This window comes from Leopardus geoffroyi, chromosome A3 (assembly GCF_018350155.1).
Source record: "Leopardus geoffroyi isolate Oge1 chromosome A3, O.geoffroyi_Oge1_pat1.0, whole genome shotgun sequence".
NCBI classification, from domain to species: Eukaryota; Metazoa; Chordata; class Mammalia; order Carnivora; family Felidae; genus Leopardus; species Leopardus geoffroyi.
In genome coordinates this window covers 11,758,111-11,779,029 of record NC_059336.1, presented here as the reverse complement: position 1 = coordinate 11,779,029, position 20,919 = coordinate 11,758,111, and the positions used below count along the sequence as shown (strand labels likewise).

General features: G+C 55.4%; 1 protein-coding gene across 1 annotated transcript; it reads left to right on the top strand.

The window, feature by feature from the left end:
• Window positions 1-1,773: 1,773 nt before the first annotated feature.
• SNAI1 (snail family transcriptional repressor 1) lies at window positions 1,774-9,697 on the top strand. The gene is made up of 3 exons (XM_045444261.1): window positions 1,774-3,650; window positions 4,242-4,769; window positions 8,716-9,697. The coding sequence occupies exons 1-3, from the start codon at window positions 3,569-3,571 to the stop codon at window positions 8,898-8,900; spliced, it is 795 nt and encodes a 264-aa protein (XP_045300217.1). The 5' UTR covers window positions 1,774-3,568; the 3' UTR covers window positions 8,901-9,697.
• The last annotated feature ends 11,222 nt before the right edge of the window (window positions 9,698-20,919 follow it).

Genomic DNA, 20,919 nt, shown 5'->3' with positions numbered 1-20,919 from the left:
CGTTGTTTATAGTAGCGGAAAAATTGTAATCTAACCTGAAGGCTCTGGGAGGGAAAGTCCTCTTGTGAAATACATCCTGCCATTGTAGTATAATCCATACAATGGAAGGGTCTTCAGTCTTGCAAAAGATTAAGGAAACTGCATGTAATGATCTGGAACAATTTTCAAGATACTGAATATTGTTACTTGGGAGGATAAAGCAAGATACAGGCTAGCGTGTGGGCTCCCATTTGTGGTACCTAAAGAAGGCATGTACGTTAGTCTACATATATGTCTCCTTGTTTCTATAAGGACCCCCCGGGAGATCATACAAAGCACTGGTTAAAAATAATTGCCTTTGGGGAGAGAAATGGATATCTGGGATGAAGGAGACTTTCTTTTCTGTTTGGGTGTCACATTTTTAGTTACTGTTTTTACTTTTAGTGGGGGACGGACACCTGTGGAAAACGCAGGCCTCTGTTCAAATGTGTCTTCCCCTCAGAGGCCTTTCCTGGTCACATTAGATATCCCCAGACTGTCCTCCAAGACAGGTGTACCAGTTTTCACCCCCATTAGTGGCATGTGTTCCCAGCCTCGAGCGTGGCGGCTCAGAAGCGGCCTCAGGGAGCGCCTCGGCCAGCAGAGGGCGCCGGAGGACCGCGCCCCAGGGCGGGGAGCGGGGAGCGAACGCCCGGCCCGGCCCGGTTCGCTGCAGCTTCGCCCCAGAGGCCGCCCACTTCCGGGAGGACCTGACACCACTGCATCAAAAGTGTCGCCTCGCTTTTCCCTCCCATATGGCCTTGGGGCAGCACCTCGGGGAGCTGGTCTGTGGCCCCGGGGCCTCGTTCGTAGCCCCCTCCCACCTCGCGGTCTCCGCCGCTTCCAAGAGGGAGGGGAGCGAGGGCGGGGACGATTCCATCCGAAAGGAGGGGACGGCCTTGATCCGAGAAAGGTCCTCCCCCGCCCTCCACCCCTTCCCGAGCGCAGGTGCCTGACCGACCCAGGAAAATGGAAACCCGGAGGCCAGGCGATGGTGTTTGCGCACCAGCGGCCCCTGGACTCCTTACCCTGGAGATAGGGGTCATTCATTCTTCCATTATGGGATTGTACCATCGTTCGTTAATCCATGATACCGTTGATAAACATTTGGGTCGTTCCCAAATCCTTGCTATTAGAAGCAAGGGTTTAGTGAATATTCTCTTGTTTCTTCTGAGTTTGGGGCTGGGCAGCAGTGCTCAGTAGAATCACCTGGAGAGTTTGAAAAACATGTTAATATGTTTATTATTAATCAGTACCCCCCCCCCCCGACTGATTAAATCAGGGTGTATGTGGAGGTGGGCCCAGGCTTGGGTGTTCCCTAGCGGAATCTAATCTGCGGCCAGGGCTGAGAATCCCTGGGATGCCCGCTGGCCTAGGAGTAGACTGTTACTAGCTCATGCCAAGCTTTTTCAAAGTGGTTGTGCCCATTGACACCGTCCTCCGCATGGGACAAAAGTCCTGCTGCCCTCACACCCTCCTCAACACTTGATATTGACCAAATTTTAACTTTTTGTTCTTCTGATGGGTGTGAAATGGTATCTCACCAGTGGTTTTAATTTGCATTTCTCTCACCACTGATGAGGCTGAGCCATTGGTGAAAAATGTTGAAACAGAGACTGAAAAGGAGCCAGCCAGGTGAAGATCTGGGGGAAGAGAGGTTGGGGGGGGGGGCTGGCAGGTGCCAAGGTCCTGTTGTGGTAAAGGGCTGGGATGTGGAGGAACACAAAGAAGTGGGGGGGGGGGGATCATTGTGCCTGGGGAATGGGGAGAGTGGCTCAAGACAAGGTCAGCAGAGGTCAGATCAGCAGGGCGGAGGGCTGTGGTGAGGACTTTGGCTTTTACTCTGGGTGAGACAGGAACATGGGAGGGTTTCAGCGGAGAGACATGGTCTTACTCCTCCCTCTGGCTGCATGCAGAGAATCATATTTTGGAACTAAATAGACACAGGAGAGGGGTGTATTCTAAGTAGTGACTGCATATGGCCCATCTCTCCCCCCTACCCTAGACTCGACTCAGCAACTAGAACACAGTTGTCCCAAACAGACAATTGTCCCTGCCCTCATTCTAGGTGGTGAGTAGTGGGACTTACAGGTTTTCATAGCCCTTGCTTCATAGATGAAAACAAGTGGGACGGGACTTATTTATGGATTTATTTCTGTACCTCCACCCCCACCCCAGGCCTGGCATGGCCCTCTCTGGAGTGGTGGGTCCCCAGGAGAGCTGAGGGTGAGGTTCCAGCTGTCCCTCCCCCGGGCCCACGCCACATGGGACCAGTCGGTGCCCCCACTGTGGAGCCCAGCGTTAGATCCTTTAGACACAGTATTGATGACGCCCCAGAGAGGCGAGAAGTCCTGCCTCAGCCCTTCCCTTCCCCACTTCATTCTCCCACCTGCCCAGAGTGATCTTTCTCAACCAGACTCTAAACAGGTCCCTCCTCAGCTGAAAATCCTGTCTTGGTTCCCAGTGTCCTTGGGGCAAAGTTCAAACTCCTCTAGGCCCTGGAGGCCCAGCAGATCTGACCTCTCAGGCTTGGCCACCCCACCCCCATCCCTGGGAGCTGCTCTCAAAGACTCTGAAGTAGGCCGAGTCTTACCTCGGGCCTTTCCCCTCGGTATTTCTTCACTTCCTCTGGGAAGTTGCCCCGACCCCCTGTCAGGTGACCCGTTTCTTGACTGTCACAGCGTCCTGTGGCCTCCCCCCATCAAAGCACACTTCCCTTTGCTTAATAATTATCTGTTTACTTTCGTCTCTCTCCCCCACCGTACGGCGAGCTACACTTTACAGGTAGAGACCCCGAGTGTTTTGCTCAGGAATGTGTCCCCAGCTCCAGGAATAGTGACTGGCACGTAGCGGGTGCTCAGTAAACATTTGCTAAGTGAAGGAACGGATGCCTTTTGCTAGATGATGCCAGATTGCTTTGCAAAAGAGGCTGTGGCATTTCACACTACCAGCAGCCACGTGAAGGTGTTCATTTCCTCGCAGCCTCCCCCGAAATGTGTATAGTACTTCGTGAATCCCACGCTCTTTGCGAGGCGCCAGCCTGGCCGAGGATATTTCCGCCCCCTCCCCAAGCCTGAGGCGGAGGCGGTTTCGGAACGTCAGGTGCCCAGACCCGCGGCGGGCGGCGCCAGGGGGCGCCAGAAGCAGACGACCGTGCATCGCTGGGCAGGCGGGCGCGCGGGGTACCGAAGGGGGTCCCGCCTCGCCTGGGGCTCCCTGCGCCCGCCCCCGGCAATCCGCCGCGGGGCGATCGGAGCAGCGCCCGCGGCCGGGCCTCCGAGCGGCCCCCGCCCGGCCCCCAGCGCCACGCGGCGCGAGCCCCGCCAGCCCCGGCGCACCTGCTCGGGGCGTGGCCTCCGGCGAAGGCGCGCCTCGATTGGCGCCGAGGTGACAAAGGGGCGTGGCATAATTCGACCACGCCCCTCCAGAGGCTGGAGTACTTAAAGGAGTTGGCGGCGCGTCTCCACTCAGAGCGCAGCGGCACGGCCTCGCGGGTGGAGTGCCTCGCGACCCCTGTGCGAACCGGTGACCCCCGGCTGCTTTGGCCACCATGCCGCGCTCTTTCCTCGTCAGGAAGTCCGCCTGCTCCCGCCGGAGGCCCAACTACAGCGAGCTGCACGACTCTTCTCCAGGTGAGTGGACGGGGTGAGGGACCCCGGGGGGCTTCGGGGAGACCGGCGAAGGCTGGCTGGGAGGGAGGAAGGAGGGGGGACTCGGGGGCAAAATCCTGGGCCCAAAATGGAGCCAAGGGGCCGGGCGCGGGGCGGTGTGCGGAGGGGTGTGAGGAGCCCGGGGCAGGTGAATGGACGGTTGGAGGAGGGCTTTCCGAGGGCGGTGGTCTTGCGTGAGTTGTCTGCTCGGCGGCCGACAGGGGAGAAGCGGGGCGGGGCGACTGGGGAAAGCAGGGGGCCGGGGCCTGGCGGGGACGCAGGGGCAGGGCCCCCCCATCCCCCCCCCCCGCCCCCGAGTCGGGGCTGGGCGGCGCCCTGCGCGTGAGATCTGGAGGCCGGGGCGGGCGAGCGGGGCGGCCGGGGTGAAGAGGGGCTCCGGGCGGGCAGGACGGGCCGTCGGGGCCGCGATTCTTTCCTCCCTCCAGTAAGTACTGAGCGCCGGCCCCGCGCGCCGCCCCCCCCCCGCCCCCGCCCCCAGCAGGCTACGGTTTGTTGACTGACTGCGCGACCGACCGAATGCCTGACCCTGCCCTTTTCTCCGTCTCCCCCCAGAGTTTACCTTCCAGCAGCCCTACGACCAGGCCCACCTGCTGGCGGCCATCCCGCCTCCCGAGGTCCTCAACCCCACGGCCTCTCTGCCCACGCTCATCTGGGACTCTCTCCTGGCGCCCCAAGCCCAGCCCATCGGCTGGGCCGCCCTTCTGCCCCAGGAGGTCCCCAAGGCCGCGGAGCTGACCTCCCTGTCGGACGACGACAGCGGGAAAGGCTCGCAGCCGCCCAGCCCCCCCTCGCCGGCCCCTTCGTCCTTCTCCTCCACCTCGGCCTCTTCCCTGGAGGCCGAGGGTTACGTTGCCTTCCCAGGCCTGGGCCGGTTGCCCGCGCAGCTGGCCGGGCTCTCCGTGGCCAAGGACCCCCAGGCTCGCAAGGCCTTCAGCTGCAAGTACTGCAACAAGGAATACCTCAGCCTGGGCGCCCTCAAGATGCACATCCGCAGCCACACGCTGCCCTGCGTCTGTGGCACCTGCGGGAAGGCCTTCTCCAGGCCCTGGCTGCTGCAGGGCCACGTGCGGACCCACACCGGTGAGTGTCCCTGCGGGCCGCCGCCCGCCCGCCCGCGCCCCCGCCTCCGCCTGTCGGGCTGCCCGAGGTCAGGGTGGGGGGCCGGGCCGGCTGCCGCTTTCGGGGTGCGCAAACTGAGGCTCGGGCCTGCTCGCGGCGCTCGGAGACGCCGGGCGGCCACACGCACTATTCGCCCGTCAGCCAGGCAGATGGGCCGGGTGGGTGACTTTGTGAGACTCCGCAGCCTCCGTTCCTTCACCGGATGGGCCGGAGTTGGGGGTCCGGGGAAAGGTGCAACCAACACCTTGCTGTCGGGGCCAGGTGTGAAGGAGCCCACCGCGCCCTGCCCTCCCCACCCCCACCCCCTCCCCAGCCAGGCAGGATGTTGTCAGACCCCCCACCTGGCTCAGAATCCTGCTTGCAGAACTTCTTCCAGCCTTGCTCTGCTGTGTCCCCACTCTGGCCTCAGTTTCCTCGTCTGTAAAATGAACATGAGACCAGCCTGTGGGGGTTCTGCACGGGTTACATGAAAGAAAGCATATGCAGAAAGCACCTGGGCCACCACTCGATACGTGATAACGAAAATGGTTTTTTTTTTTAATGTTTATTTATTTTGAGAGAGCCAGCAGGCGAGTGGGGGAGGGGCAGGGAGAGGGGAGAGAATCCCAAGCAGGCTCCACACCGGCAGCACAGAGCCTGATGCTCGGCTCAAACTCACACAACCGTGAGATCGTGGCCTGAGCTGAAATCAAGAGTTGGGGCGCCCAGCTGACTGAGCCACCCCGGTGCCCCCTGAACAGAAATGTTTTTGATGTTCGCGCCGCTTCCGTGCTGTGTGAACTTGGGCAAGTGATTGAACCTCTCTGAGCCTCAGGACTCTGATAGCACTTGTTAGGGCAGGTATCAAGATTCAGTGTCTCCTTAATCACTTCATAATAATTTGTTACCATGGTTCTCAGGGCTGCTCTCCCTGCCCCCACCGTGGACTAGATAAACTTAGTCCTGTCTTGCGGCCCTGGGAATACCTTTGCCGGCAGAAAACACAGTTCTACCTGCGTTTCAAAAACATGAGACTAAATGTGTAGAAAATTGTGAAATGGAGACTTTTCTATCCTTTAATTCTCTGGAAACGTGGAAAAGGTAGCCGCTGCGTCCTTTCAGAACTTGAAAGGTGGCTGCTCTTTGGGGTGTGACTTTGGGAGAAGGCTCAAGGGTCATAGCTAGCAGCTTTGGGGTCAGGCTGACGGGTTTGGAGACCTCACTTCTGGCATTTCCTGGCCCAGTGGCTGACCTCTGAGCTATGAGGGTCAGTGGGGTGGTTTGTTTAGGCCTGGCGTTTTGCAGGCATTATTGATATTATGACTCCCACAAAGTGTCCCGGGCATCCCCCCCCCTCCCCCTACCCCCGTCTCTCTCACTTTGTGCACACACAGCCCTGATTTTAAAGGGACCTGATGTAAAGGTCCCGCCAACTGCCAGGCCTCTGTCCTGGGCTGAAGAGGGTTCTATTTGGGGGAGTTGGAACCATTGGGGTGCTCCCCTGAGCCCCCCAGCTTCTCCCCCCTCCCATCCTGACATTATTTTCATGTAAAGGCATGGCTCAGACACAAAAAGCCTGTTGAAATGCACCATCACCATCCTCATTGACTCCCATTGTGTGTCTTAATGGTGGGCCCAGTGGGTGGGGGCTGGGGGAGTGGAGCAGGTGCATGGGCCAGTGGTGCCCAGCACCTGTTCCGGGCCTCAGCTGCTGGCCCGCAGCGTGTCAGGCCCCTTTAATCCGGGGAGTATCGCATGTACAGTGCCCCCCTCGGCGGCCTTTGTCCCCGCCGGCCTGGTGCCGATTTCACACTCGCCAGGATCACCATAAAGACGTCTGCGGGGGGGGGGGGGGATCTGCAAGGGGTGCAGGTCTGTGCCTGCTGCTTGCACACACAGACCCCTCCACCCCATCACATCCTACCAAGGCCTCCCTCCTTTGTTCACGGTTGTGTCTGATCCTACGCAGCATAAAGGTAGCGTTCACTGAGCACTTGCTGTGTGGGAAGGGTATTGCCCAGGGCCTCCTTTACCTGGGTTAATGCAGTAAATCGACAGCCCCAGGAAGGAGGTGCCGTTGTAACCCCCACCTTACAGATCAGGAAACTGAGGCACAGAAGGAAATCACTTTCCCAAGTCACAGCTCAGAAGGCTGGAGCCAGGGTCGCTTCACTTCTGTCAAGGAGGTGAGAGGGTAGTGGCTCTCCGTGCCCTGGGGAAATAGGACTCCGTGCCCCCTTACCCAGATCTGTGTCCAGTAAGCCCTTAGTTCACCAGGGAGTGTGTGAAGGAGGAAGAACTTCATGTGGACCTTGTAGTGCAGTCATCAGACCTTCCTGGCCTAGTATGCAGAGGGTGCTCAATAGTGACCGAGCCAGTTAACTCAGACATCCCTTCCCTAGTCCTCCTGCTAAGTCCCCCTGCTCCGTGGTGTGGCCTGTTGCCTCGTCTCTCTGCCCCAGGAGACTGAGCCCTTGAGTGGACGGTTCCACAGTCAGCCTCAGGCATCTGACTTTGGACCCCTCCCTCCCGGTGCCCAGCACAGTGCCCCAGGCACCCAGAGGCTGATGGAATTCATTCATTCCCTGCTCTTGAATTCCAACACAGATTTAACCAGTGGGCCATGGCCTAGGGGCATATCAGGCTGAGAGTGGGAGGGTAGAATTTTACTTTGTAGTAAAGAATGTTCAGTTTTATTGGCTGGCACATAGTGGAAGCTTGATAAGTACTTGTTTAATGAGCTACTATTTGGCCTTCTTATTTAGTAGGAAATGCTGCACCCCCAAGAAAACACAATAACATTGTCAGTGTTTTCGGACTGTGTACTATATCGTCTTCGTTGGGGCAGGAATTAGGAAAAATTGGTGAACAGCATTATCTGGTGGTGATTGAGGGGTCAGGCTCCTCTGAGGCTTTAAAAAGCAACAGACTTCTCTTTGTATAAACACTTCTTGAGTGAGCACGTGCTGTGTACCTAGCTCCGGGAGCAGGACTCTTTTCAGCACGGCCTGGGCCAGGCAGGTGGTACGAGGGGCACAGGTAGAAAGGGGTTCTAAACAAGTCATAAGGTAAAAGGTTTCTGTAGCCTTGTGGCGGGGTCCCAGGCCCTGGGCTAGAGGCTTGGGGTGAATCCAGGGGAGATCCCTGAATTTCAAGACTTGAGATCACTGACAACGAAGGGAAGGAAAGAACATGGTCAGCAGGCAGCAGCACTGTGATGCAGAAGCAGCTCAGAGAAGTGGCCTCACCTGCTGGGGGGAGGGGTGTGGCCGGGAGCCTTTAAGGTTGACTCCAGCTTTGTCCCCCGATGAAGTGAATCCAATCTAGGCGTGATAATAAGGAGTACCCACTACAGCCCCCTTACCTGAGAGGCCGTCTGTGTAGTGGTTAAAATCAAGGGCTCTGGAATCAGGGTGCTTGGTTCTTGCTGGGTGACCCTGCATATGCTACGTGGCTTCTCTGTGCCTCAGTTTCACCGTTTCTAAACTGAGGACAGAGGTAGGACTAAATGAGGCGAGAGTCCCTGGCACAAAGTAAGTGTTCAGTAAATTCCGTCACCATCATTGTCATGGTGTGTGGAGCACCCCCGGCCAGCTTGCCATGATGAGGGCTTTACTTACCGTCTGTGGATTACTGACTCCTATAGGTGCGGGGGTGAACAGCTCCATTTTACCGATGAGCAAATGGAGGCTCAGAGAAGCCAGATGACTTGCTCAAGGTCACCCGGTGGGAGGTGGCAGAACTCCCAATCACATCTAGGGCTTTGGGCACCAGACAATAGGGCCTGGTTTTTCTGGGTCATGGGATTCCTTCAGGGTTGGGGTGGTCTGGCTTCTAAAGGCCGGGGTGGGGGGACCAGGATTTCAAATAAATGCCAGCTGTTACCCCAAGTGGTTTAGCACTCGACTCTCCCGTTTTCTGTCCTCAGGAGAGAAGCCCTTTTCCTGCTCCCACTGCAGCCGAGCCTTCGCCGACCGCTCCAACCTTCGGGCCCACCTCCAGACCCACTCGGATGTCAAGAAGTATCAGTGCAAGACCTGCTCCCGGACCTTTTCCCGCATGTCCCTGCTGCACAAGCACCAAGAGTCAGGCTGCTCGGGGGGCCCCCGCTGACCCTCAAAGCTCCTTCTGCCTCTCCAGACCCTCCCCCGGCCATTGCGGCCTCCATCCTTCCAACTGCCACGGAATTCCCTCCTGAGCTCCCCCTTTTGGCTGCGTTTGCCCCGCAGGACTCTGAGGACCTTTTTCTAGTTCTCTCTGCCCTGGTGCCTCGGTGGGCTCTGAGAGAGGCCTTCCCGTGGACGTTTCTGTGAACGGCTGGTGGGGAGGGTGGCTTGCAGCCAAGTGTTCTGGAGTTGGCCTCTCTGTGTGGGTTTGTGTATCCAAAGGTGTTTGGATACAGCTGCTTTGAGCTCCGGGACAAAAGCAGACAGACTGATAGGAAGCTCCCCCCACTCAGGGGAACCCACTCCTCCCCCACCCGGAACCCTCAGGCCACCCCTCCAGGAGGTGTGACTAACCGTGCAGGTTCACCCCCAGGGCCTGTGGGGGCGGTCACTGACACAAGGACTGGTCTGGACCCCAGGTTGCCCCCGGGCCTGGGCAGCTATTTCAGCCTCCTGTTTGTCATGGTGGCACCTGTTTCATGGGCAATTTAACAACGTCTCAAAAGAGACTGTGAGTAATTGCTGTCACTTGTTGGGGGCCCGAGTGGGGTGCTTCAGCCTGACCGATGTGTCTCCCAGAACTATTTTTGGGGTCTGACAGGTGGGCCTGGGAGGAAGATGTTTACATTTTTAAAGGTACACTGGTATTTATATTGCAAGCAACATTTTGTACTAAGGAAACGTTTTGTATAGTTATATGTACAGTTTATTGATATTCAATAAAGTGGTTAATTTATGTATTAAGAAAGTCTACTTAGTTTTCTAGAGGGGTGGGTGTTTTAAAGGGCCTTCAGGAAGGGAGGAGGGGCCAGGGGTCCTTGGAGCTCGGATATTCCCGACACGAGCTTAAATCCCGTCCTCTTAAACGTCATGTGGCTTTGGACTTCTGACTTTGACTGTCAGGGACTTTATTCGTGCACGTGGGTTTTCCTCTGAGCCTGGGTGTCCTGTCTGGTGGGGAGGGTGGGAACACCTGTGGGCCAGTGAGCAGTGGGGGGTGGGGGGGTGGTGGGATGCGCAGGTTCCTTGCACTTTACATGTGACCCTGATGGATTTCATCCTTCCATTTTGAGGCTGACCAGGCCCACAGGGTGAGAAGCCAGCTCCCAGGCTGCCGGCTTTGCCCCAAGCACTGCAGGTCTGGGGAGGGATTGGCTGCTTCTCCCAGATGAGGGAGTGGAATGCGCTGAGCACGAAGGGGACAGAGGATGTGCTTCCTGTTTCCAAGGGCTCCGGGCCCCACTCTGGCCTCCCTGTCGGACCCACACCTCTGTCTGGCTGCTGGGTACCAAATGGCCTTTGATGCAAGGAAATTGGCTGGCTGGAGCCGAGAGGGTGAGAAGCCAGGCCAAAGGGTAGGGGTCATTCAGCTTCCTGCTCGAGGACAGGACGGGAAGACGGTTAGCTTGCGTCCTAGGCTGGGATAATTCACTCCTGGCTGGTTGTCACGGTGACCTCACCTCTGGGGCCCTCCTGGGGCCAGGAGAAAATGAGTGTCCGTTCTGAGCACAAAAGGTGCTGAAGGTGCCAGTTTCCTGCGGGGAGCCGAGCAGGACTCCCAGGCGTCCCAGAGCCCCAGAGTCAGGCCGGGGGTGGGGGGAGCTTCATGTTCCAAAGGAGAGATGATTCTTTCTTCTAAACAGGAAATGGTGACCCGCGGGCCGGGAGCAGCCCTTAATGACTTGCAGCTTTCCTCCCAAAAGAAAAAAAAAAAAGTTCTCTAACAATCGCCAAATTGTAGCTGGCCTCCCTGAAGGGAAGTTAGGGAGTTGCGGGGGTTGGGGGCTGGGCACCAATTTGCTGAGGGCCTACTGTGTCCTGTGTCCCTGGGCCGTCATGTATATTCACCCCACAGTAGGTGCCGACACCAATGGTGAGGGAATAAATGACTTCCCACACTCCGGGGTGGGGGACAAGCCTGCTGGAAACCCCTCCCCGACACCCGGAATGGGGTGTGCCAGGCTCCGAGCATTCTGGGAGTCAGGGATGCCTGGCTTGTGCCCCTGTCAGGGCCCAGAGCCAGGCTCTGCCCCTCTGGGCTCCCCAGTTTCTGCCTGCATAAAATGGGGTGATGGCTGTGCCTTCCTTCCCGGAGACCGGAAAGGGACCTTCGTTCAGTAGGTCTTGAGGAGCACTGCGTGTGCCAGGCCCTGTTCTAGGCCCCTGGGGCACAGCGGTGAACAGACAGTCCCCCCTGCACTCGTGGAACTTCGGTTCTAGTGGGGGAGACAGAAAACAAGTGACTGACCACACAAGCCGCTTTCCTCCGGTGACACTCCGCCAAGACAGAATTCGAGCGACGGGGCAGGCTCACCCCATGAGGCAGGCCGCTGGCGGCGGAACTGGAGCCCTGGGCGGGCGGCATTGACGGTCCAGTTGAGACCTGAAGGGAGAGAAAGTTCCAGGCGGGAGGGAGCAGCAAGCGAGACCGCGTGGAGGCTGGAATGAACTTGCCCTACGCAGAGCAAGACCAGGGGGCCGGGGACAGGGGGACGGGGTGGGATGGGTGAAGCATTCGTATCCCGGAGAGGATGTGTGCCTCCTGAGGACTCGGGAGTGCAGCCGCCGAGCCTCTGGGCAGCCGTGGGCACCCAAGCAGGGAGTGAAGCCTGCTTTACTCCCCGCCCGGCTCCTGGTGGAGAATGCAGGGGTGGGGGGGGATGAGCTGGGAATCCCAAGGTCCCGGGGCCGAGATGATGCTGGCCCGGCCCAGGGTGACAGAGGCCGTGGGAGACTGATTCAAGAGGCCGGGTGGCTGGGGTGCACACCTGAGGGCTGGTAGGTGAGGGTTATTTGGGGTTATCCAAACAAAAAGGGCTGTTGGCCCCGGGGAGCCGAGGTGGGTGGGGATAAAAGGAATGAGGGGCGTCCCTGCGTCCTGATATGGGATCATCCCGCTCAGCCATATTGCATGCTCCCTTTTGTGGGAGGAAGAGGGCGTGGAAATAAACATGTATTTCATTCCTGTTTGTATTTGCATATGGAAACTCTGGATTTACAATAAAATAATAAAAGCATTTCTCTAGGGAGTCACAGGAGGTGGAATGGGGTGGTCTGAAAAAGAGAGAAGGAGAAGGGAAACAGTTTTTAGAGTTTATTGTTATTATTTTAAAGACTTTTTTTTTTTCTTAAGTAATCTCTACTCTCAATGTAGGGCTCGAACTCATGACCTGGAGAGTCAAGTGTCACATGTTCCACCAACTGAGCCAGCCAGGTGCCCCAGTTTTTTAGATTTTTAAAGTACTTTGTATTTTGAAATAATTTAACCTGACAGAAAAGTACAAAAAGCTGGACTCTTTCATTCGGATTCTTCAAAATATTGAATATTTTCTTATGCTTGCATTTGCTGTCTGTATACACATATATATACACGTACCCACACATTATTTATTTTGGAGCCATTTGAGAGCAAGTTGTAGACATTGATGCCCCTTGACTGTTAAACATTTAAGAATGGAGGGGCACCTGGGTGCCTCAGTCGGTTCTTGATTTCAGCTCAGGCCATGATCCCAGGGTCGTGGGTTCGAGCCCTGTGTGGGGCTCCGCATTGAGCACGGAGCCTGCTTAAAATTTTCTCTCTCTCCCTCTGCCCCTCCCCTAACTCATGCTTTCTCTCTCCCTCTCCCTCTCAAAACAAATTTTTTTTTGAGCATGGGTATTTAAGGACAAGAACATTCTCTCATATAACCATATAGTTTGATGATCAAAATCAGGAAATGGAGCATCGGTGCAATACTGTTATCCAATGCACAGCCATAACCAAGTTTCTATAGCTGTCCCAGTGATGTCTCCCGCAGCACAAGGGGGGTGCCGGTGAGGGCAGATCCCAGGTCCCACGCTGGTCCTATCGCCTTATTTTCTTTTATCCTGGAATAGCTCTTTTCTTGGCCTTTCACGATTTTGACGTATTGAAGTGTCCAGACCAGCTATTTTGTAGAATGTCCCCCAGTTTAGACGTCCCTGATGCTTCCTCATGATTAAGCTTGGGCGGTGCGCTTTTGGCGAAACCACAGAAGTGGCGTTGTGTCTTTCTCAGTGCAAGGTATCGTGAGGGACACGAGGTCCCCTTGTTCCGTCACGGGTGACGTCAACTTCGACCACTTGGTTAAGGAGGGTCTGCCAGGTCTTGCGGGGATAAAGTTCCTCTTTTTCCCCTCTTGTACTTAATCCGTATCTTGTGGGGAGACATTCCAAGACCATGTGAATATCCCGTCACTCCCCAAACTTCCACCGACTGTTCCAGGCCTCACTGGCGATTTTTGCCTAAATCAGTTATGACTGTGGTGGTTGCCGAGTGGCGATTTTCTAGCTCCGCCGTTCCTTCTCTTTTTACTGGTTGGCTTCCTACCAGAGGGCAGAACTTGCCCCCTCTGTCTGGGCCCAAGCAGCTCAGAGCCGTGGGGCTGCCAGAGATGGAGTGGGAAGCAGGGTCTGGCGGGGCCATTCGATCCTCCCCTGGGCTCTTCTTTCAGACGAGTCCAGGAAAGAAACTGGCTGTAAAGCTGATCGCCACGCAGGGTCCAGGCGGTCAGGGCTGGGGCCAGGGCCACCTCTGGGCACATCTGGGCCCCATTAGGGACCTGGCGTCTACTCAGGGGCAATGCTTGAGCTGGGATGGGGGTACTCTGGCAGGCGGGGATCCGGGTCCTACTTGCTCCTTTTTTTTTTTTTTTTAAGTTTATTTATTTTTGAGAGAGACAGAGTGTGAACAGGGGAGGGGCAGAGAGAGAGGGAGACACAGAATCCGAAGCTCCAGGCTCTGAGCTGTCGGCACAGAGCCCGACGTGGGGCTCGAACTCACGAACCGTGAGATCATGACCTGAGCCGAAGTCAGATGCTCAACCGACTGAGCCACCCAGGAGCCCCGGGAGTTTATTCTTTAATTTAAAAAAAAAAAAAAAAAATTGAAAAGATTAGATGGGAGGCTCCTTTGATGTGTGATTAACACACCTTATCTTAGTGCCTTTACTGTACCCAGTGTGGTGAAGGGCTCAGTTTGTATTTGTCTAAATTAAAAAATAAATATATATATTTACGTGGGCATGTACTCCAGTCTCGCTCACAGGAAGAGCCGAGCCCTCCCCTTGGCCCACAGTGCTGGCTCTGCCCCTTCACGGCTGCCTTATCCCCTCCCCGATGCCCTCACTCCCTCCAGCCTCCCAGGCTCCCTGCCACCTCAGGGCCTTTGCACTTGCCTCTTTTCCTCCTCTCAGAGAACCACAGGCTGGGTCCTGGCAGCCATCCCTCTCCCCTTTGCACCCAGTGCCTTCCCCTCTTGACGTTTTTCCCCACAGCACTTGTCACCGTCCGACAAATCATATTTTCACCATTCACAGCTTCTGTGTTGACCGTAGCGCCCACCATAATGTCGGCTCGCCGGGAGTGGAAATTTTATCTGCTTTGTTCACTGTCCCATCCCTGATCCCTCATTTCTCTTGTGCAGGAGGTGTACTCCTGGTAAAATTTTGCCGAATGATGAATACATGTGTGCCCCCAGGAAATATACCACAGTCACCACTCTTACGGGGCACTTTCTATGTGCCGGGCACTGAGTGCCTCACATGGATCAACTCATTACACTTTCACACCTGACTCAAGAAAGAGAAAAACAAGACACAGAGAGGTTAAGTAACTGGCCCAAGGTCACCCAGCAAATAAGTGGCAGAGTAAGGATACAAACTCTGACTTCTTTTATTACTGTTGTCGTTTTGCTCTATCTTTGGGGTAGAGCTAAAACCTTTTAAATTGCAGTGGAACAGAGTCTGGGTCTTCACCTACTACCCTGGCCTGCCCAGCAGCCATGGCACAGATGGGCTCATTTTGTCCTATCCCCAGTCTTCTTAAAAACAAACAAACCAACCACATACCCTTCTCCAGCCAGGTAGGCAGCCAAAAGTGTGTGGAGATATGGGGGTGGAATGGCCAGGGAAAAGAGAGCTCAGTCCCCAGTGGGTGGGGTGGGATGGGGTGGGGACATTCTGTGTGGTCCCTGCAGACCAGGAGAAGCTTCCAGACTAGGAGCTCCGTGAGGGTGGGACCACCCACCTGGCCCAATCTCCCTCTGTGCCCTGGGCCTTAGACCCGCTCTGGGCATCTCTAGTTGGGTGATCTATGTTTCCTCCCCTGCCTCTCCTAGCTTTTGGTGACTCCTGGTGATCCTGGTGTTTGGGGGCTTATAGCTGCCTCCCCCTGCCACCCCGCTGCCTCTGGCTTCACATGGCCTCCTTCTGTGACTTTATTCCTCTGGGTGTGCCCTCTCCTCTCCTTATAAGGACACCAATCGCTGGACTTAGAGCCCGCCCTAATCCAGTATGACCCCATCTTAGTGTGATTACAACTGCAAAGACCCTGTTTCAAAATGAGGTCACGTTGAATGGCTCTGGAGGTTGGGACTTGAAGATACCTTTTTGGGAGGACACAGTTTAACCCACTACAAGTGGCCAATCTTCCTCAAGGCCTGGATCTTTTTATTAGTCATCCGCTAAACCCAGGGGGGGGCAGTGGGGGTGGGGCGGTGCTTAGGAGGAGACTTGGGGAGTCAGACTTTGCCTCTGTGCTTTCTGAAAGGGAGAGTGTTTTAGTCAGTCCTCAGTCTCAGGACTTACAGGGTGAGTAGGTAGAGGGGGCATGGGGGGAGCAGAGGGGCGAAAGGTCAGTAGAGATTAGGGCCAGGGCTATGCCAGCCAGCCTGGGGAGAAATGTCACATTTATCCTGAGGGCACTGGGGAGCCATAGCATGGTTTACACAGAGGAGGGACACAAGTGGATTGGGACGATACTCTGGGTGGCTGTGTGGGGAGCAAAGCCAGAAGCAGGGAGCCCCCTGCCCTCTTGGTGGAAATGAGGCAGAGGAAAGGGTGCAGTCAACAGACATTTGGGAAGCTTGGTGACCTACGGACATGAAGAGTGAGGGAGGGCACAAAGACGACGCTTTGTCTGGATTTTTCAGCCACTGAGGGAAATAAAGAGTGAGGCAAAGAGCAGCCAGTCAGGCAAATCACAGGAATAATGATTATGATAGTAAACATTTCATGACGGTTCACTATCTGTTTTGCACAGACCACCTGACTTAATCCGCACAACAACCCTGGGCGATCTGGGTATAAGAGGTGGTCCCACAGTGGGTAAGAGCTTGGGTTCTGGAGCCACACTGCCTGGGCTCACATCTCTACTGTCCTGCCTGTCTGCTGTGTGACGTGGAGCAAATTGCTCGACTCTCTGTGTCCATTTCCTCATCTGAAGAACAGCCCCTGCTTCTGGAGGTCATTGTGCAGCTTAAATGAGTGAATATTTACAAATTGCTTGGCCTCGGGCCTAGCACAGAGTAAAGCCTCAGTAAACACTGACTGGTATTATGTCCACTTTACACGTAGGGAAATCGAGCCTCTGAAAGAGTAATTTCCCAAGATCACCACAGGATCATCCTAGTGTTTCTGGCTCTTTGTGTCTCCTGGTCCTTGACGAAGTCTGGGGGCCTGAGCGGGCCTGCTGACCCCCAGAGTCTGATGTCCTGTGTCCACTGGAGCCTTGAGCAGCCAGATGACCAGGGCCCCGGGGAGCTGAAGGACTCTCCACGGAAGTTTGGCGTTGAATGCACCGCGGGTATGAGCTAGAAGGCCTCAGGGAAGGGACACCGTGCTCCAGGACCCAGTTCTATGGAGCTGGTGCTCTGGCCTGAAATACACGCTTTAGTGGGGGCCGACAAGGCAGCAGCAGGGAGAGAGGAACCCCGTGCTCGTGGGAGTGCGGAGGCAGGACGGGGGGCTTTCCTAAGAACTTCGATCCTTTCTTCGTGGGTCTGAGAGGGCCACCAACGCCTCACTCCGTGACCCTGGATGAGTCCCTGCCCCTTCCGGGTTTCACTTTGCACATCACTAAAAACATGTTCAACCTTTGACCCAATAATACAATTAAAAGTACATAAACACATTCTGCCTAGCATTTTTCAGAAGGGCAGAACGCCATAAACAACCCAAATGCCCAGCACAAGGGCACGGGCTGTCAGCTGGGGTCCTGGAGCATCCTGGGAACTGGCAGCTATTATAAATGATGATACAACCTTTAAAATATGTATTGTGGGGGCTCCTGGGTGGCTCAGTCGGTTAAGCGTCCAACTTCGGCGCAAAACATGATCTCTGGTTCGTGAGTTCAAGACCCGAGTCAGGCTGTGTGCTGACAGCTGAGAGCCTGGAGCCTGCTTCGAGTTCTGTGTCTCCCTCGCTCTCTGCCCCTCCCCTGCTCATGCCCTGTCTCTCAAAAATAAATAAATGTTAAAAAAATAAATAAATAAAATATATATTGTGTAGGGACAACCTGGGTAGTTCAGTCGGTTAAGCTTCCAACTCTTGATTTCAGCTCAGGTCATGATCTCACGGTTCGTGAGTTTGAGCCCCGTGTCGGGCTCTGTGCCGACAGCGCGGAGCCTGCTGGGGATTCTTTCTCTCCCTCTCTTTGTCTGCCCCTCCCCCACTTACACTCACATGTCCTCTCTCTCTCTCTCTCTCAAAATAAATAAACTTAAAAAATAAAATACGTATTGTGTATGTAGCACAAGAACAGACAAAAACAAACAAAAGCCAGGCACGTGAAAAACACTCCAAATGTTTCTTGAGAGATTAAATAAATCAATGAGTGGTTAGTAGTCAGTATTTGTCGACAGGAAGGAAAGAAGGTCAGGAAAGAGAAGAGAAGAAAAAAAAGAAGGATCTGCAAGAGATATGCCCCTGTGCATAGTGATTTTCTCTGGGCGTAGGTTGAGGTGCTCGTGAAGCAGAGGGCACCTCATTTGATACAATTTTCACTTCTATTATCATCGCTTCTTCCAGGGAGCGTCTCTTGCCTTACCATCAGCCAATGAATCAGTATTTTCGTGGATAAACTAGATATTCCAAAGGGATTTGAAAGGTACCCACGTGTACTGACAGGAGCAGGCACCGACTTGCACAGCAGCTTGAAAAAATGGTGTGGTTCCACTTATGTCGAATTTGACCTCCATTTTCACCCACCTTCGCCTTCATGCAGAGGGAAGTGCGTGCCCTGGGGGTCAATGGTGCTTCTCTCTGGATGGTGGGGTTGCTGGGGTTTTAATTCTCTCAGAGAGCCCAGTGTGGGGCTTGGACTCACAAACCGCGAGATCATGACCTGAGCCAAGGTCAGACACTTAACCGACTGAGCCACCCAGGTGCCCCTTAATTCTCCTCTTGTTAGATTTCTGAATTTTCTATGATAAGCATGTGATTTCCTTTCTCAACAGAAGTGCGCGCGCACACACACACACACACACACTCTGAAGAACGATGTTCAAGAGCTGGCAACCTTCCAGAGTGAAGGAAGTCACGCTTGGCAATCACAGCCACCTTGTCAGTTCCCCGAGGGCTGCAGGGTGACGTCCGGCTGGCACTCGAGGTCTACCCTGGGCATCGCCCTTGAGCTGAATTGGTCCCCAGCCTCCGTGTCTCTGGGCAGCCCATTCTCCAGCCCCAGTGCGGCCGTCGTTCACCAAGAGCATGAGTATTTACCATGCAGGGCTGTGTACCCGTAGGCGGTCGGTCCTGAGTGGGAGAGCGGCAGACCGAGCTCAGTTCTTGGGGGACTTTCCCAAGAACGCACAGCTGTGAGGCCACTGGTGGCAACAGGACTTTTTTAATGGCTTCGTTGAGCTGTAATCCACCTACCGTACAATTCCTCCGCTAACAAGGCACAATTCAGCAGTTTTTCGTACGCGTACGGGGTTGTGCAACCATCCCCACCATCTCATTCCAGAACATTTCGTCACCGGAAAAAGAACCCCCCCAATTAGTAGCCACTCCCTGTTTCCGCCTCCCCTCGGCCCCTGGCCACCACTAATCTGCTTTCTGTCTGCAAGGTCTGGACTATTCTGGACGCTCCATACACACGTGGAATCACTGTGGCTGCTCGCACTTGGCATCGTGTTTCGGAGGTTCATCCGTGTCGTAGAGCGTCAGCACTTTATTCTTTTCCTGGCCCAGTGATGTGCCACTGACGGGCAGGCCACATCTCGTTCATCCGCTTGTCAGCTGATGGACGTCGGGGTTCCTTCCCCTTCTTGGCTCTCCTGGGGACAGTCGCCGTGCCCACTCCTGTACGAGCAATCTGTGAGCGCGTCCTACCTTCCTTGCCAGCACTGGGTTATATCAGGGTTTTATTTTGTATTTCAGCCATTTTAGCAGGTGTGTGTGTGTGTGTGTGTGTGTGTGTGTGTGTGTGTGTGTGTGAGACAACCTTCTCAGGATGTAACCGACATGTAATAGGCTGCCATATATAAAGTACAAATTTTGATGTTTTAATTTCTCTTGGGAAGTAAGGGAGTGGAATTTCGGGGTCATGCGGTGACTCTCTTCAGACGCCAGGATTTGAAGCGGATCTTCCCTGCCTCAGGGTCAGGGTGATTTCTGCTGGCAGGGCCCACTTCCCCCTGGGAAGGAGAAGCTGGGGTGCTCTCGCTCTCCCGTCTGGGTCTCTTCTCTGGGCACAGGGCCGGTCTGCAGCTCCAGCCGGGAACCCCCGCGACAGTAGCCCGGTCCTGTCTGCCTGCATTCAGCGCACGTGCACGGAGCCCTACTGTGTGCCAGGCCCCGTTCCAGGAACTCGCGGCACAGCAGCAGGCAGCCTCGGAGAGTCCAGGGAGGGGGTGATGTTGCCTGGAAAGAGCGCAGGGTGCCGTGGGAGGACAGCAGGGCGCTAGCTCGGTCAGGGCTGTGGGGGTATTTGAGGAACCTTCCCCGAGATGAAGGAGTGGGAGTTGGCCTGGCAGAGAGAACTGAGTGGGAGGAGGCCACTGCAAGGGGCGGGAACAGCAAGCGTAAAGGCCCCGAGGTGGGGATGCGCTCGGAGGTCAGTGTGGCTGGAGGGGAGAGAGGTGGGAGAGGGGGTGGGAGGGGCCGGCGGTGGCCCACCTGCGGGGCATCATGGGCCGGGTGTTCAGATCTTACTCTCAGTCCGGTGAAGCTGCCAGGGGACTTCACACGGAGGAATGACTCCTCTGTGAGGGGGAAATAGACTGAGGGACAGAAAGGAAGTGGGAGACAAGAGAGGAGGCACCTGCAGGCCGAGGCTTCCGCTGGACAGCCGGGAGGAAGAAGGGGTGGGAGTTGGCTTTGTGTCTGTGCTGGGGCGGGCGGAGAGGGACTGAATGGGGGGGGAGTGGGTATGAATAGGAGGCAGAGGAGGGATCCTAGCGAGGCCAGATGTGGGGCTGAGCCCTGAAAAGCAGGGTGGTGCCCGTTGACAAAACTGGGCCTCTGGAGAGGAGACAGGGAAGGAAACGATGCAATGAAACATATTTCTTCTTTTGTGAATGTTTATTTATATATTTTGAGAGAGAGAGCGAGAGCAGGGGAGGGGCAGAGAGAAAGGGAGAGAGAATCCCAAGCAGGCTCTGTGCGGTCAGTGCAGAGCCCAATGTGGGACTCGAACTCACCAACCATGAGCTGAAATCAAGAATCAGAGGCTGAACTGACTGAGCCACCCAGGCACCCCTGCAACATATTTCTTTAGAATTCTTTTCTCACTTGACCTTCTCCCAGCCATCTCTCCCAGCCTCCCAATGACCTCCATGTTGCCTGAGTCCTGGCCCCCATGCCTCACGCTAGCACCTGATTGGACAGACCCTGAACTCTGCATATTCCTGCCCCATTCCCTCCCTGGCCCACCACCCTTCCCTATCTGCCGACTGTGAGGTCTGGGCCAGCATGAGCTGGTGCAGTGCCTGGCACATAGCAGGATCTCAATAAACAGTTGTTGAATTAGTTAGAGAAGGCTGTGGACTACCTTCTTTAGTGGAGAATATGGGAGCCATAGAGGAGTTTAGAGGAAGGAAGGTCTGAGTTCACTCTGAGTTCTCAGTCTCTTCCTTTTTACCTAGGCCTGCGGGAAGAGGGCAGAGGCTCTCTGGGATCTTGACTAAGGTCAAGCAGCCAGTTCTAGAGCCTAGGAATGAAGCTTAT